A 16641-nucleotide genomic window follows, 5' to 3' on the forward strand; every position below is an offset into this window, starting at 1 on the left:
CTTTCCCTATTCTTCCGCCATCACCTTTGAAAAAGGTCTACTGAATTTAAAAACAGAGGTGAAGGGAATGTTCTTATACTTTGTATCTTTTCAAGAATAAGGCTAAGCTGCAATATTGGAGGAAGCAAAAATTTCAGGATTAACTCCTCTGAGAACAGTGTCTCTATCTGATTAACCTTTTCAACTATAACAGTAGAGACAGCCAAATCTAATAAGTACTCAATTAAAAATGTAATGTTCAAAATGCCTATAATGTGCTTTTTTTTTTTTTTTTAACATATCATCCTTTCCTTTTCTGCAAACCATTACCAACTTCCAATTAAATTCACTTAGTTAGGCAAATTTGGCAACTCCAAAAGCAATACTTCAGGAAAATAACACACATAGACCCTGCAATTTAGTGCTATTGTGCAGTTTATCTGGAGCCGTACAAACACCTGTTTTCACTCACTAGCTCTTTCAGTGATTCTTTTGGTTGTGAGCTACTTGGGGACAGAAGCCCTGCTTATATGTCTTTCTTCCCCAAACACCTAACTAGCATCTTACTCATTGTAGATACATAGAAGTTGAGTAAAATCCAGTTTCTATTTTATATATTTAAACTGCTAAATACTAAAAAAAAAAAAAAAAATGGGACTAATAGTTTGATATTACAGAAAGGATCCTCGAGCTAAGAATCTTCAGTATTAAGGGCTAGTTGTACTGGATAAAAATATTTCAGGGGTGCCTGGGTGGCTCAGTCAGTTAAATGTCTGCCTTCGGCTCAGGTCATGATCTCAGGGTCCTGGGATCGAGTCCCGCATCGGGCTCCCTGCTCAGCGGGGAGCCTGCTTCTCCTTCTCCCTCTCCCTCTGCACCCCTACCCCCACTCCTGCTCTCTCTCAAATAAACAACTAAAATCTTTAAAAATATATATTTTATAAAGAACAAAAGGGATGAGTACTTTTATGAGTGAATCGAATTTTACTGGTTTAAATGAGAAATCATTAAAAGGCATTCAATTGCAAAATAAACATATATCTTCTCAGTGCAACTAATACAAGCAGGGGTACCTTCTTTCTGTTAGCCATTCAAACTTTCTCCCAGGTTTGGAGGCTCTGGTTCATCCGTATAATCTTCATAATTCATAATTTTGCTACAGTTTGAGACTTGTTTTTGTTTGTTTTAGAAGAAAGACCAATTGGTAAGCCAAGGTTAGGGCATGTGGCAAACAAAGAAACTTTTCCAAATGGGTCTGGGCCTAGGGCAACACCCTTTCATTCACTGACATAAGTTTTTCATCAATCACACTTGGTCAGTAAATAGTAAACACATCCCAAAGTAAGAGATGCACTTTTTTGGTAAATTGGTAAAAGAAATGGAGGCCATTTGCATATGTCACCACATTATATGTCAATTATACTTCTTTTTCTTGTAACACAGGCACATCTCCCCTAGTTTCTGCAAAAATTCTTATAAAGTTCTTATGCAATCAGATTTTGCTAGACAGACCTTGTTATGAAAAGAAAACTTAAAATTGTTTTTCATAAGTCTCTAAAAATATATAACAAAAATGTACCAGTTCATGATAAATCAATAAATGTTTATAACATTTCTGTCCTTTTTCCTCCACCGATGATCACCAGAAGTGGATCACCAGAAGTGGATCACCAGACTCTAGGCAGCTTTGCCCTCTGGGGCCAAGGCCCCCTCCCCCGGGGGAAGGGCAACAATAACATTCGGATTTGCTGTATGCACTATGCTATTTGCAAAGTGTAATACTGGGAAAATGGTCCAGTCCCTGGTCTGAGCTTTGCTGATACCACAGTCAATGACTCTGAAAGCAGAGATTTGCTGTGGACACAGGTCACCTCTAGAGCGTCCGATGCTACCCACTTACAGGCTGGACTCCATAGCCCCTGTGAATTTCAAAAACCCAAGAGGGAAGCCAATATTTGAAAAAAACTTTATTTCCTCAAATAATCTGAGAAAACTGCTCCTGTGTGGTTCCTGTAGGTTTTATCTTACCTTTGGGCTTATCTGTGTGTAATGCAAATATGCTTCACTGATTCAAGAGAGCCACTGGCTTAAAGATGGCTTGCCTAACTCATGGGCTAGTGAACGAAAACCAAAATAGAAACGTAAAAGGAGTTTTAAAGGCTGGAAAGGTCCATAAAGATTAAAGTAATTATTGTTATATCTAAAATGAATGAAGTCCTCTGTGTGTGTGTGTATCAATAGGTGCAGAAGTCAAAACAGATTGATTGATTGATTGGTTTGTTTATTTACCTTGAGTATAGTTGACACGAAATGTTAGTTTCAGGTGTACAACATAGTGATTCACAGTCTCTATAGGTTTGCTCCGCTCACTGCAAGTGTAGTTGCCATCTGTCCTCATATAGAATTGTTACAATATCATTGACTTTATTCCCTGTGCTGTGCCTTTTATTCCCATGACCGCTTTTATTCCCATTTATTCCCATGGAACGAATGTTCCATAACTGGAAGCCTCTACCTCCCACTCCTTTCACCCATTTTGCCCATCCCCTGACCCCCTTTCTTCTGGGAACCGTCAGTTTGCTCTCTGTATTTATAGATCTGTTTCTGGTTTTTGTAAAACATGTATTTAGATTTACACTTGTTCTACTGAACACTTGAAGAACATAGATTTCCAGTCTGAATGACAGGTATTACCTGTTCAGATAAGGATTTAGCCTTTTCTTCTGCTTCCTTCAGGCAAATCTCCAAGGCCTCGACTTGAGCCAAAATAAATGCCATCTGTCCGGTTTCCAGGGACTCTTTCTTTAAAAAAATAATCAAGTATTACTTTTTGATATGGATAGCTTCCTGAGTGTATCTTAAGCAACTTTATGGATTAAGGACAGGGTTAATAAAGTCATACAAATCATCTCCTTTTCTTCAACACAGTAATAAACCAGTGAAATGTTATAAAAACAACAGTCTGACTTAACAGTTTAATGTCTAAGTGGGAGGGTAAAAAATGCATATTAAATTATGACAATGAACGACTTTAGAAAGTTAGACTAAAATTACCCACACTGGAATTTGGTTCATCTGCAGCTTTTTGTTCTTGATACAAACAGAACCTTCCTTCAAGAGGCCAAGACCAGAATTTCACATTCCTAGTGAGAGCTGTCACCTAGAATGCCTCTATTTTTAGCATCCACCTATCCCGAGGAACAGAACCATGTGAACTCAGAGAAGCTCGATTCCTCTGATCGTCACTTTCTTATCACAAGTGTCATTAAAGCAAAGATACCACAGGGTTTAGAATCAGATCATTCTTGCCCAGAATATGGCTAGGATGACTGAAATCAGCAGATATGGAGACTTGGCCTCTCCAAGGTTTTCTGTAGTTGATCTTTCTCATCTCCAAGCAAAAGAGTATATACACCATTGGTATGGAAATATCAATTACAGGCCCTGCTGAGACTAGAGCACTTCCTGACAACTCTGGCTATCTTGACAATTAATTTACAATTACACAGCAATGTGAAAACTTGAAAAGGGAGACTTCATACGTGCTAGGATTATGACCTTCCTCCAGCCGTCTTGGGTGTATCCTGTTCTCTTGTGAATCAGGCTCCTATAGCTGCTTCCAGTTACCCCATGAAAAGAAAGAACTGTTTTCATTCTTTTCTTTTCCTTTTTTCTTTTCTTTCTTTTCTTTCTTTCCTTTTTTTTTTTTTTTTTTTTTTTTTTGGACTGCTGCTTTGTTTTCTTCCTTTGGTTTAGGAGCCCACCAATTTTATACATGTGTGCATTTCCTAATGATACAATAAAGCCATCTGGTGGTAAATGGAACCAGCCATAAAGATAAAGCATTCATTCAGGTCCTATAGTTGTTTGTACAGCACTCTGGACCCTAGGGCCCTGCCATGGGCCTCTCATATAAATGAAACTCCGTAGGATGCAGGGCAAAGAAATGGTGCTACATTCCAAAAGAGCCTGGCTCCTAGATCACACAAGGCTGCATAATCCCCACCCCCAACCCCCCCCTGCACCAATCAGACTTTGGGGGATGAACATCTTGGGCTACAACAATATCTGGAGTAAATCAATGATCCTCAGCATCCCATAATGATTCCAATACATTTCAAAAGTCAGTCCAGAAAAAATAAATCTCAAAAAATGAACCTCAACACAAAACTCTTGTGTATTTACACCTATAGATAATTCATGCTACAAAACATTTTATGTAGAAAGGGGAAATTTCAAGAGGCCAAACTATTTCAAAAAGGTTGGGAATTCTGGGTCTAGTTGCTATTTCCAGGGAGAAACTTCTTGTCTAATGTTTGATCTCAAGAGGAAGTTTCTTAAATTTTTTGTGAGTAGATCAAGCAAGATCAATTAATCTGTTTCTCTAGACCTTTCTCTCCAAACATCCCAAATTTCCCTAGCCAAGAAGGACAATCATTTCCAGTAAGAGAGAAGCATTGTAAGTCAAAGCCAAATGAAATAGACTTGCCTGAAGAGTGCTCGTAGATGCCATAGGACTTTTTATACATGTGGATTTAAGAAATCACCACGTGTTGCCAAACAGGGAGAGTCCTGAGCAAACTGAAGAATGCAGTCTATCTTTGGCACCTATGCTCGAGCTGCAAGCTATCACCCTCCACTCTCTGACTGGCCTTCCTGTTCTCCCACTCCCTTAAGGGAAAGAGCCATAAATGTATCTATGCAGAAGTAAAAATGGCTTCTACATAGGCAAGCACTCTTTGAAAGGAAGCAACTCCCATTTACCAAACAAAGGAATAAAAATTAAACCAAGAATAATTTCAGAAATAAGGACATACATGGGGTTTGAAGTTTTAGAGGTAGGTGTGTTGTTTCAAGGACCCTAAAGAAGTTAGGCATAGTTAGTCACTGTCCTAGTTTTGCAGGATGGAAAGGTGGAAAAGCAGAAAATGGGACTTCTACCATAAAGTTCATTCTGCTTCAGGCACATGTGGCCACACACCCCCCCATCAAGCCACTTATGTTTATTATGAACATAAAACTCTCTTGGTAGTTAAAGTAATTGATGAGTGAATTATACTAATCAAAAGTCTGTTAAATGCTATCACATGTTGAAAATATATGATTTATACAGGTGTTTGGGTTTTGATCCTGTCTGTGGATTTTCGAGTGGTAAATTCCAGCAATTCAATGGGAGTTCCAGTTTTGAACTTCTACTTTTTGTCTTAAAAACTTCTACCTAAATATCAATCCAGTCATCTAAGTACAGGTAACTAAGATAACCAAGATGAGTAAACTAAAAGAATGCTACAAATTAAGAATTCAAATTAAACTTTTTGGCTACAATAAAGACACTAGAGTCTTAGGCATGCGTGTTAAAGTTGACAATTTGCTAATTGACAAATCTTATTCAAAATTGTGAGTCAATTATTGTTTAGTTGTCCAGGTTCCTCATTTGAGGACCTGGGGGAAAATCTATTCTTTTTATCTAACTTAAATTTTCTCGATGACACTAACCCATCTCAGCATCTTTTTATCGTCCCCTTCCTTACTTTTAAGTCAGTATTTTTGTCTTATGATGACCTTGCCCTTCTTCCTCAGCCATACAAACTCCTTCCACTCTTCAGGACTGGTTCGAAGTCTCTGACCCAGATCCTCCCCCTGCCTCTGAATCCACGTGCAACACAGGTAGAAAGGGTCCTGCCTGCAGAGGCCAGACTGCACAGCGCTGAGCATTTAGTAGGAGCCCAGTAAGTAGCTGTTGATGGATTGAAGGCTCAGCCATCAAAGAAGGTGGTTGTACCAGGGGAGCACTCCCCTCTGCTGATAGGCTTCTATGAGCAATCCTTTCCATGTATCCAGCCTGGGATGCTGGCACGGGTCAGAGCCCTAGGGAAATTCTGCTCGCCAAAGGCCAGGTACAAGCTTGAGTAGCAGAAAGCCAGGAGGTGGCCATGACTTGGGTGATGATGGCAGGGTTGTCCTGAAGACTAAGTAAGCTAAAGCAGGTAACTACTTAGAAATGCTCAGTTCATGTTATTATTAGTAATTCCATTGCCCCAACTTCTTTAAAGAGAATCATTTGATATTAAAACTTTCTAGCTTATTTTTAAACCCTAGTAAAAGGATGTCCCCATTGAGGCACTTTTGTTACAGCAAGTGATCAAACGATAGTAGCGGGAAATTCAAATATGCAATTAGAACAAAGTTAATGTGCTAAATATGTGCGTGTGCATTTGTTTAAAAGTAAGATTGCTAAATAAAGGTGTGATGATAGCAAATAGCACCTTCACAGAAGAGCGTTTTGACGTGGGTCAGTTTAAGACAATTAAATGTTTCCAGCATTCTGAAACTTCGAATGTACAGGGATCCAGCAGCAGCCCCTGCCAGGTGGTTCAGTCACTTCATGCCAGATAAAACATGCTTTCAACACATTTTGCAATGGTCAAGCTTCATGCTCGATGTCTCTTCTATGCTTTCCCCCTGCTTGACCAGCACTGAAGGCTCTAAACTTCTTTACCTTTCTATAACCTGCTCATATCTCTCATGCTGATGAAAGTTTTTCCGTAGCCTCCCACCTCAGCCCCTTACTCTGTACAGTTTATATAATCCCTACCCACCCTGTTTGGTGATCAGAATTCATCTTACAGTGGAAATTTCATCACTCTCATGTCCTTTTGTGCTTAACTTTTGCAACAGTATCTTAGGCTAAATTGCCAGTTTCTATTTAGGCAACCGTTTAAAAAACTCAATTTTTCCTGATTTCAATCCATTCTAATGGAAACAGTATTCCTCTGTGTTGGAATTGCCTAAACAGTCTGCTAATACGATATTTTTTATTCAAAATTGAACACACTACAACTCTTGTCAAAGTCCAGGAGAAAGAAGGTTCTAGAAAGTACCTATCAATATGCCTGTGAGGGAGATCGACATTGGGAGGATGTCAGATGAGCACTGACTAAGCACAGCACTGCTTGTAATCTGGAAGGCCACATTCTGGACCTCACCACATCCCTTGGGCTGTGTGACTTCTGGGTTTCACTTCTTGGGGCCTCAATTTCTCATCTTTAAATGAGGCATGTATTGGGCACATCTGAGCAGGGGAGTTTAATGGAGGGACTATATACAAACCTGTGGGCACAGTTAAGGGCATGAACGAAGGATGGTGGGGCACTCCCAAGAAGTGAAGGTAATCTTTGCCTCCCCTTGAATGGGAGAGGTAGGGGAAGAGATAATAGCAGAATATCTAGAAAGAGAGCTTGAGGAGAGGGCCATGTCTGTGAGCTGACACCTAGATAGAGAGAAAGAACCACCGCCAACCTGTGCTCAGACCTAATGGTGGACAGACCAGTGGAATAAATAGCCTGACCTCCTCTTCTCTCACCCTGTGTTCTTCTGTATCTCCCTTGGGCTGAGCCCAAAAAAAGCCAGAGGGTAAGAGACCCTGAATGACAAGTCCAGAGAGACCAGTGAGCCTGGAAAGCAGAGTAGGGGAAGGGTGGAGAATGGATCTGGAAAGAGAAACGAAACCTCAGGCCAAAGGGGTTTAATTATATGAGTGGTTCCCAAATGCTAGCCCATAGATCTGTGTTGGTTTGGGATAATATCTCCACCCGTAGCAAGAAAAAGACGGAAGTAAAATTTTAAAAAAACATTATGAATTTTTCATGAAACCAAATTTATTCCATTTAGAGAACTGTCCTTTATTCTGAGATTATGATCGTTCTATATACTTCGGTGTTAAGAGGATGTTTCTTTAACAAATGATGGTGATAATATATGGAAATTATTCTTTTAGTGAATTTTCTTCAAAAAAAATGAAAAGTTGGCAGTGCTACGAGATCTAATCCCAATTATTGTGGAGGTGGAAATTCTTGTGGGTTTATGAAATCTAAAAGTATAGAGACCCTCTGTCTAAGTCATCTCTGTTAAGTTATGAATTGAATGTTTTATCAGGCAGTCTTTCCAGAACTATGGTCTCTGAATTCCCCTGGACCAAGTCCAACACGGACCTGTATTCAATATCAGGTTGCTGTAGCAAGGTCCAGGATACAACTTTTCTAGGAAAAAAAAAAAATACATTTCTAAAGGTCAATCTTTCATCCTGTGAAAGATTTGACTACTTTTTTTTAAAATTTTTTTATTATTATTTATTTATTTATTTGACACAGAGAGACACAGCGAGAGAGGGAACACAAGCAGGGGGAGGGGGAGAGGGAGAAGCAGGCTCCCCACAGAGCAGGGAGCCCGATGTGGGACTTGATCCCAGGACCCTGGGATCATGACCTGAGCCTAAGGCAGTCGCTTAACCAACTGAGCCACCCAGGTGCCCAAGATTTGACTACTTTTTCATTTCTATAGCATCACTGATAGAAAAAAGAATAAAAGAAGAGAGATTCAAAAGGAGTTGTTGACTCAGATATTAACTTATAAAAAGATTGTTGCCATGGAAGTTAAAGAGAAATGACCATGTGACGTTTGATAGCTTCGTAAATAACTTTAAATAATAGCTTACCAGAAACTCTTAACAAGCTAACTCTCATTTTAATTCACTTCAAAGCACTTCAACACATTAAGTTAAAAAAATATTTATTAAAGACTCACTCTTTGACACGAAGCTAAGCAATGGGGAAATGAGCAGTAAGAAGACTGACAGGATTAATACCCTCACCAAAACTCTTAGCTTAGAATTTCTCTCCAATACAAAAATCCTAGGATTTTAGTTTTAATGTAAAAATCAAAAGAATGTCAGAAGTTTGGTGGTTAATTTAACCTTTTTATGCTCATTCATAATATACGGTTCTTGGCTTTGGGGGGCTTGTTCTTTTCTCTTTGATGAGGATTCTGGTAGATGTTAGAAGGAAGTGAGAGGCAGTCCTAACCTGTTTTCAAATATTCCAGATCTTTCTCAAATAACATTGCTTTATAGCTTCTTAGAGACCATGTACATATAGTATCAGAGGAGAAAAGGGACCTAGTAAACAATGTGTATCTTCCATTGTTTAAGGTAAAATTAACAGTAAAACTGGGACTGGTTTTCAGGTATTCAGGTAAGAGGACACCTAAATTTGGGTTCGTATTATGTTACAGAATTTGTTCTGTGACCCAAAATAGCCCTCCACCGTTTTCATTTTATGGGATAATTTCTTAGAACTTTGAGCATCACAAATCTCTTTTAGCACCTGATAATATCTGTGAATTCTCTTATTAGGAAAAAAAATGCATATACATGTGTTGTATGTGTGCTTACCCATGTACATGCTCCCGCACATGCTTACACACACATGACCACAATTTTGCATGTAATTTTAGATTGTTTAAGCATCTTCTTCAATGACATCCATGTGGCCCAAATTATGGATTCCTTGTTTAGGAATTTGTTTCTATGCTAGCTACCTTCAATTTTTATTCTAAAGTAAAAGATCAAATTTTAGTGAATGAGAGTATCACTACGTTCTTGCTGCCTCTACTGTAAGTCATGCAAATGAATAAAAAAAATAATCCTTTTTTCCTAGGGAAATGACCCAAACTCAAAAGAAACAACATAGTTTCTCTTTCTAGAGGGGAGAGCAAGTAGCATGTCTTCCCAGGGGAGCCTGGTTCTTATAACTGAAACCTCACAACAACCAGTGCTAACCCATCCTATTGACCAGGAAGTGAACATTTTAATAATGACTATATATTTCCTTCATAATAAAAAAGGACACAACAAGGGAATTTGATATTAAAAACAGATTTTTTTGTCTTTAAAAAATGAATGAGAGGAAAAAATAGGGACTTAATGGATATCGACTTTCAGCTTCGCAAAATGAGAAAGTTCTGGAGATTGTTGCACAAAAATGTAAACATGCTTTACACTACTCAACTGTGCATTTTAAAAATCATTAAAATGGTCCATTTTATAAGATATGGATTTTATCACAATTTTAAAAAGTAACTTAGTATAAAACAAGTTATAAAGCAGATAAATTATGGAGTGAAGGAATTAGTTGATATTAAAATTAATTCAACTACTCTTTACCTATTACACAGCACTGTTGTGAGAACACAATGAAAAAATTTTGGATTTTGATTTCTTTAATAAAAAAAAGTCCAAAATATACTATTTGTTTTTAAATAGAATTTTTGTTCAGTGGGACGTATAATAATACAAATACTTTTCCCATTAGTAAAGACAGTATTTTGAATAGTTGAGTCTTTTTGTGACAGGATTATTTTTTTCCACACATCATACTTAGGTTTAGATTTTGAGTACTTTGGCATATTAGCCAACAATGTTTTCACGTTCCTACTGTATCCCAGTCTTTTAGGAAATGCACTTGCCTATAGGAAGAAGGATTTTCAGCTTGGCTTATGGCGGGGGGGGGCGGTGATGGCCTTTTATTGCCCAAATTGACTGTGGCTTTTCAAACAGTTTTGGGAATAAATTATTGCTATATATATCATGTGTATATTTGTGTATAATCAACAACAAATGTTTTATGATAGTTCAGTGTATAGGTAATTTTTTTCCACCAGTGAATTTTAGGTTCTAAATAAGTAAACTTAAAAAAAAATCCAAGAAATTTAACTGTAATGTTAAGAACTTCTGTACTCTAATGATATTGTTCCAGAACCTAGCTAGAAAGTCCTCAGTTGAACTTGATGTTCTGTGAGAAACCTTTTCCACGAGAAGCCTTCCCCCACCCCAACCCAGCCTGGCATTTGCACAGACTCCTCTCTTTACCAGGATCTAAAGGAGAAATGTGTTATGAATCCTTTCAGATCAGATAAAAGTTCAGTAACAATTTCCATAGTACATTCCAACATGATAAGGTAAGCAGAGGACAGATGGGAGAGCTCTCTTTTGCTGTGAATTTCCACTTCTTTTAAGGTCTCTCAGTCAGAATGTGACTAAGAAGCATGGCCAGCATATCAAAGAAGAGGGCACACCAGCCCAAGATTAGCTACACAGTAGGCTTCGCTTTCTCATCTATGAAAGGAGACCATTATACCTAATTCATCTTGTACCCTGAGATAACCATGTGTCATGCTGTTTTGATGGCCTAGTGTCTTTACCTGTTTGGAAGATTTCCCATCTCATGAATCCCATCTCTCCAAAGTGGAAAAGCCAGAAACGCCCTCTCAAGCATCCTTTGCATCCAAGGTGTAGGCCTGTGACTTAGGCTCCATCAATCAGAGGCACCACCCTGAGATGTCAAGGTGGACGAAGTGGTATGAGAAAGGTGCCAAATAGAATGGAATGTGGCCGGGTAGACAGGGTCATCATCCTGTTTTCAGAGGCTGCAGTGACAGAAGACTTAGAAGTAATACCTCATATTCAGGGGAAGTGACAAGTGATGTGGGGCCTATGCCCAGTGGCAGCAGTAGTAGGTACCTCCCCAGAATCTGGGGTGGTTAATCGGCCGTGATCTCCAAGCCTGGTTCTCCGACTCTCCTAGAGAACCCATTGAAATACCTAATATCCTTTAATAACTCATTTTTCCCTTAATACTAACTGTAATGAATTTTGTTGATTGAGCCTCCATTTCCTCACCTCTAAAAATGGAGAAAATGATAAGTCCGTGGGGGCTGCTGTAATGATTAAATGTGGGAATACTGAAAAATACTTAGCCTGGCCCCTGAGCCATAGAAGAAAGTTTTTTCAAAGATCATCATCTTTTTAACCTCTAGGTTTTTAGGTTTCTATTGTGTAGCTTCTGGATGCTCACAACCTAGGGAAGAGCCTGCGGGTTGATTACAAAGGCCAGCGACTCTTATAAACTCTAGAGGTCTTGGCATCATGTGACTATATCTAGCCTGGTTACTCTTTATTGGAAAAAGTAGATCATTATACATAATATAAGAGCAAGAATTTGAAACAAAGGAGAAGAGGGCGCAGCCTGTACCCTCTTGTGCCTGCTCAGGAAAGTTATTTCTATATCAGCTCCATTTCTTCCCTTCCTTAACTTTCTTGCTAGTGTTGTTGTTTTGGGCTTTTGAAATGAAAAGGAGGAGATAGAAGAAGAGCAAGAGGAAGAGAAATTGTAATCTCTACACCCAATGTGGGCCATGAACTCGCAACCCAGAGACTAAGAGTCACATGCTCTTCGACTGAGCCAGCCAGGCAACCCCCCCCAAGGAACTGGAGATACAGAAACTTGAGACAAGCTGTCTTGTGAGATAGAACCTTATGGGAAAAGAAAGAAGGATTAATATATATACATCTGAAACTTCCCCCCATATACTGTTTAATTAATGCAGTTTCATCTTCAGTATACCAACAGAGTTCACTGGGCCCAAATGTAGTATTGACTTTCTTTTTTCAAGCTGTTCTATTCTTAAAAATCTGTATTTCATGTCTTTTATCCTTTTTTAGAGATTCTTACAAAGAACAAAGAGAATATATATTAATTTTTTAAAAGCATAGTAAAACTCATTCTATCTTGCAATTATCAACACACCCATTGGAACCTTTTATGAAGCTAAGATATCTTGTGGGATCTTAATGATCTTTTTTTCCTATATTTCAAACATATTGCCACTGAATCATTGTAAGAATTATTTTTTATCATCATTTATCAATTATTTCCAAATGTAACTTTTTAAAAAAGACTAAAAGGCAAAGAATTGTGTAATTGACTAGAAGTACAATACAATAGTAAAATTAATAACCATCCTTCAATTTCCTATTGTGTTGCCAAAAGTATTGAATCATCTTTCGAGGTATAAAGGGGGAGACATTATTTTTATACTTTTGGCTTTCACTAAACATGGTGAGAATACTGCATTTTTCATCTTCCATTCATAATGCCCAAAGAAAAGAAAATTGACAGAGAAATACATTTCACAGTTCTTAGACAAATCAGAAGATGAATATGAAGAGCAGCACTCTTGCTCGGTACTGTGCACTGCACTAGCCATTAACCATATGTGGTTTTTGAGTACTTGAGATGTGGTCAGTTTGAACTGAGATGTATTGTAAGTATAAAACACACACAAGGGGCACCTGGGTGGCTCAGTCCTTAAGTGACTGCCTTCAGCTCAGGTCATGATCCCAGGGTCCTGGGATCGAGCCCCACATCAGGCTCTCTGCTCAGCGGGGAGCCTGCTTCTCGCTCTCCCACTCCCCCTGCTTGTGTTCCCTCTCTCGCTGTGTCTCTGTCAAATAAATAAATAAAATCTTTTTAAAAATTACGAAAATAAAACACACACAAGATTTTGAAGACTTAGCACAATATACGAGAATGTAAGATATTTCAATATATTTTTAAATTGAGTACATGTTAAAATGACAATATTTTGGATACATTAGGTTAAATGAAATATATTCTTAAAATTTGCTTTCACCTATTTAAGTGTTTAATGTAGCTGTTAGAAAATTTAAAATGACATAGATGGCTTGCAGTTTATTTATTTTGGACAGTGTAGCTCTAGACACTAATGTTGATAATGGAATTAATCATGCAAGTGAAATAGACTATACCTTTTCAGCTCATGACTTCCTAGAGACTTAGATGAATATCCTCAAACTCATGAATCAATGAATGAAAAACACATCTCTAGGGACTAAATAGGACATAGGGTATTCTCATAAAAGACAAAGTCTATCACATAATATTTTTTAACAAGAACTTGGACTTCCCTTTTTTGTTAAGAGGACGTGTAACCATATTTTCCCATCTTTTATGTGCCACAATTTTTACTAGATAACAAAGATATTTGCTATGTTTAAATTTTTATCAAAATTTTAATAGGATTTAAAAAAAAAAAAAAACTATGCCTTTATTCTTCTGTAAATTATTAAAAAAGGACTTTAAAAATAAAAAATTTAGTTGGGTTTATTTGATCCAGATGGTAAATGATGATGATTATTTTCCTTGTATACTAAGGGTTAGGAACTTGAGGAATTTGAAAGGTACCTTATGGGTACTAGACTGTTTCTTTTTTCTTTTGTTTTGTTTAGTATTTTTTTATTTATTTGGGAGAGAGAGAGAGAAAGAGAGAGAGTGTGAGTGGGGGGAGGGGCAGAGGGAGACCTCTGGACCCTTGGATCATGACCTGAGCTGAAGGCAGCCGCTTAACCGACTGAGCCACCCAGGCACCCCATAGACTGTTTCTTTTAAACCACAACTCAGTTTTGAGATTGGACCATATGGATCTCAGCATTACATGTTAGGCAGCCATAAAGAAAGTTATTATGAGAGACTTTTTTCTAGATTTTCAGGGACATGATCAAAAAAGAATGTCAGAACCCATCTGAAGGCAAGAACCCTAAATGGCTGCTTTATTCAGAAGGAGAAAAATTAATAAGATTCAGAATATAGTCACCATGGACATAGATATTTCTATTTTAAGAAAGATTCCAAGTAGAAAGAGCCCCTAGGGAAAGCAGGCTGTTCTAGAATTTATAGCATTTTCCTTAGGCATTTGAGGGAAGCAAAACAGGGCTTGCTCCTTTCCAAAGAATGTTCTGAACCACATTTAATTTAAAAATATCTTACAATTTAATTTTCCTTTGCATTAAATGTATGATTCAGGAACATTTTCTTCCCTAAGTGAAAAACACAATATGTCCAGTTAGTTAAAAACAAACACAATGCGAATCATTCACACATTTATTGAGCTCCTTTTATGTAGGACCCAGAGCTAAACCCCGGGGGATAAAGATGAATTAATCAAATTCCTTACCCTGCAGGAGCTCATAATGTGATATAGGTTGAGAAAAGGAGGAGAGATAAAGTAGACTTCAATTTTATAAGGATAGGAAAGGAGAAAGGGAAAAAGACATGTACTGACATTATCTCTGTGCCATGATTTTCTATGTATTACGTCCTAAAACTTCAAACATGATGAAAGGTATAAAAATAAGAGGAATTCATCCAGATTCCTACCACCCAGAGATTGACACATGTTGTGGACTGAATGTGTCCCATGCCCACTGGCATTCATAAGTGGCAGTCCTGACTTCCAATGTTACAGTATTAGGAGATGTAGTCTCTGGGAAGCCGTAACGTTTAGACATAGTCATCAGGGTGGGATCCTCATGATGGGATTAGTGTCCTTAAAAGAATAAAGCAGAGTACTCTGTCCCTCCGGTACCTTTTCTCTCTCCCTCTCCTTCCTTTCCTTCATCCCTTTCTCTCCCTGCCCCCTTACCTCTTCCCACCCCAACAATATGAGAATACAGCAACCAGGCAACCATCTACAAGCCAGGACCAACCATGCTGGCACCTCGATCTCTGACTTAACCACCAGAACTGTGAGAAATAAATGTCTATTGTTGAAGCCCCCCAATCTGTGGTATTTCGTTATGGCAGCCCAAGCAGACTAAGACCACATTTGGTGCATTACTTTCTATTTTGTCTGTGTGTTGTGTGTATTACTTTCTAGACTTGTATGTGTGTACCTGTGAGATACATAATGTGTAAAACATCGATTCACGGTATACATGGTTATATATGGCTAAATCGTAATCATTTGCAATTAGCAATGTGTCATAGGTATAACCTATATTTGAATGATGATAGATGTTCTATTCCATAATTTTTTAAGTAAGCTCTACACCCAACGTGTAGCTTGAACTCATGACCCTGAGATCAAGAGTCGCATGCTCTACTCACTAAGCCAGTGAAGTGCCCCATATTCCATAATTTCTAATTTAAAAATTACCATATATTTAAAGGTCACAATAAATTTTACTAAGTGCATATAGTTTTCCCTACTATTGGAGAACCGTGTAGTAAGCATATTTATACATCCTTGTGGACTTGTTTTTTATTTTCTTAATATAAACAGGAAAAGTGGTAACTGGATTTTAAAGAGTATATACTTGATACATATTTCTGATTACATCCCGCAAATTAACCCTCCCACCCACAGTGTATGAGAATCATAGTTTTCTTACAACTTTGCCAGTAATGACATTTTCAATACTTTTTTTGAGGTATAATTGGCATAAATATAATATTAGTTTCAGGTATATAATAAAGTATTCTGACATTTATATACATTGCCAAATGGCCACCATAATAAATCTAGTTACTGTCTGTCACCTTAAAAAGTTAATACAATGTTATTGACTGTATTCCCCATGCTGTACATTACATCACCATAATTATTTTTTTCATAACTGGAAGCTTGTACTTATTAATCTTCTTCACCCATTTTGCCCACTCCCAGCCCTCATCCCCTATGGCAATCAAGATCTGTTCTCTATATCTACAAGTTTGGGTCCTGTTTTGTTTTGTTTCTTTTGTTTTTTAGATCTCATGTATAAGTGAGATCAAATGGTATTTCTCTTTGTCTGACTTATTTCACTTAGAATAATAGCCTCAAGGTCCATCCATGTTGCCCAAATGGCAAGATTTCATTTTTTATAGCTGAGTAATATTCCATTGCACATATGTACCACATTTTCTTTATCCATTCATCCGTAGGTTATTTCCATACATTGGCTGTTATAAATAATGCTGCATTGAATATGTGGGTGGCATATGCCTTTTTGATTTAGTGTTTTCATTTTCTTTGGATAGATACCCAGCAGTGGAATTGCTGGGTCGTGTGGCACTGCTATTTGTAATTTTTTGAAGACCCTCCATACTGCTTTCCATAGTGGCTACACCAATTTACATTCCCATCCACAGAGCACGAGAGTTCCCTTTTCTCCACATCCTCACCAACATTTGTTATTTCTTGTCTTTT

At 37.9% G+C, this 16641-nt stretch overlaps 1 protein-coding gene across 1 annotated transcript in view; it reads right to left on the reverse strand.

Moving 5' to 3' along the window:
* Positions 1-16641, reverse strand: part of CCDC192 (coiled-coil domain containing 192) — a 198379-nt gene that overhangs the window by 168702 nt on the left and 13036 nt on the right. The window contains exon 2 of the mRNA XM_078067558.1: positions 2674-2781. Coding sequence (XP_077923684.1) covers positions 2674-2757 — 84 coding nt within the window. The 5' untranslated portion in view covers positions 2758-2781. The remainder of the gene's footprint in view (positions 1-2673; positions 2782-16641) is intronic.

This window comes from Halichoerus grypus, chromosome 2 (assembly GCF_964656455.1).
Source record: "Halichoerus grypus chromosome 2, mHalGry1.hap1.1, whole genome shotgun sequence".
NCBI classification, from domain to species: Eukaryota; Metazoa; Chordata; class Mammalia; order Carnivora; family Phocidae; genus Halichoerus; species Halichoerus grypus.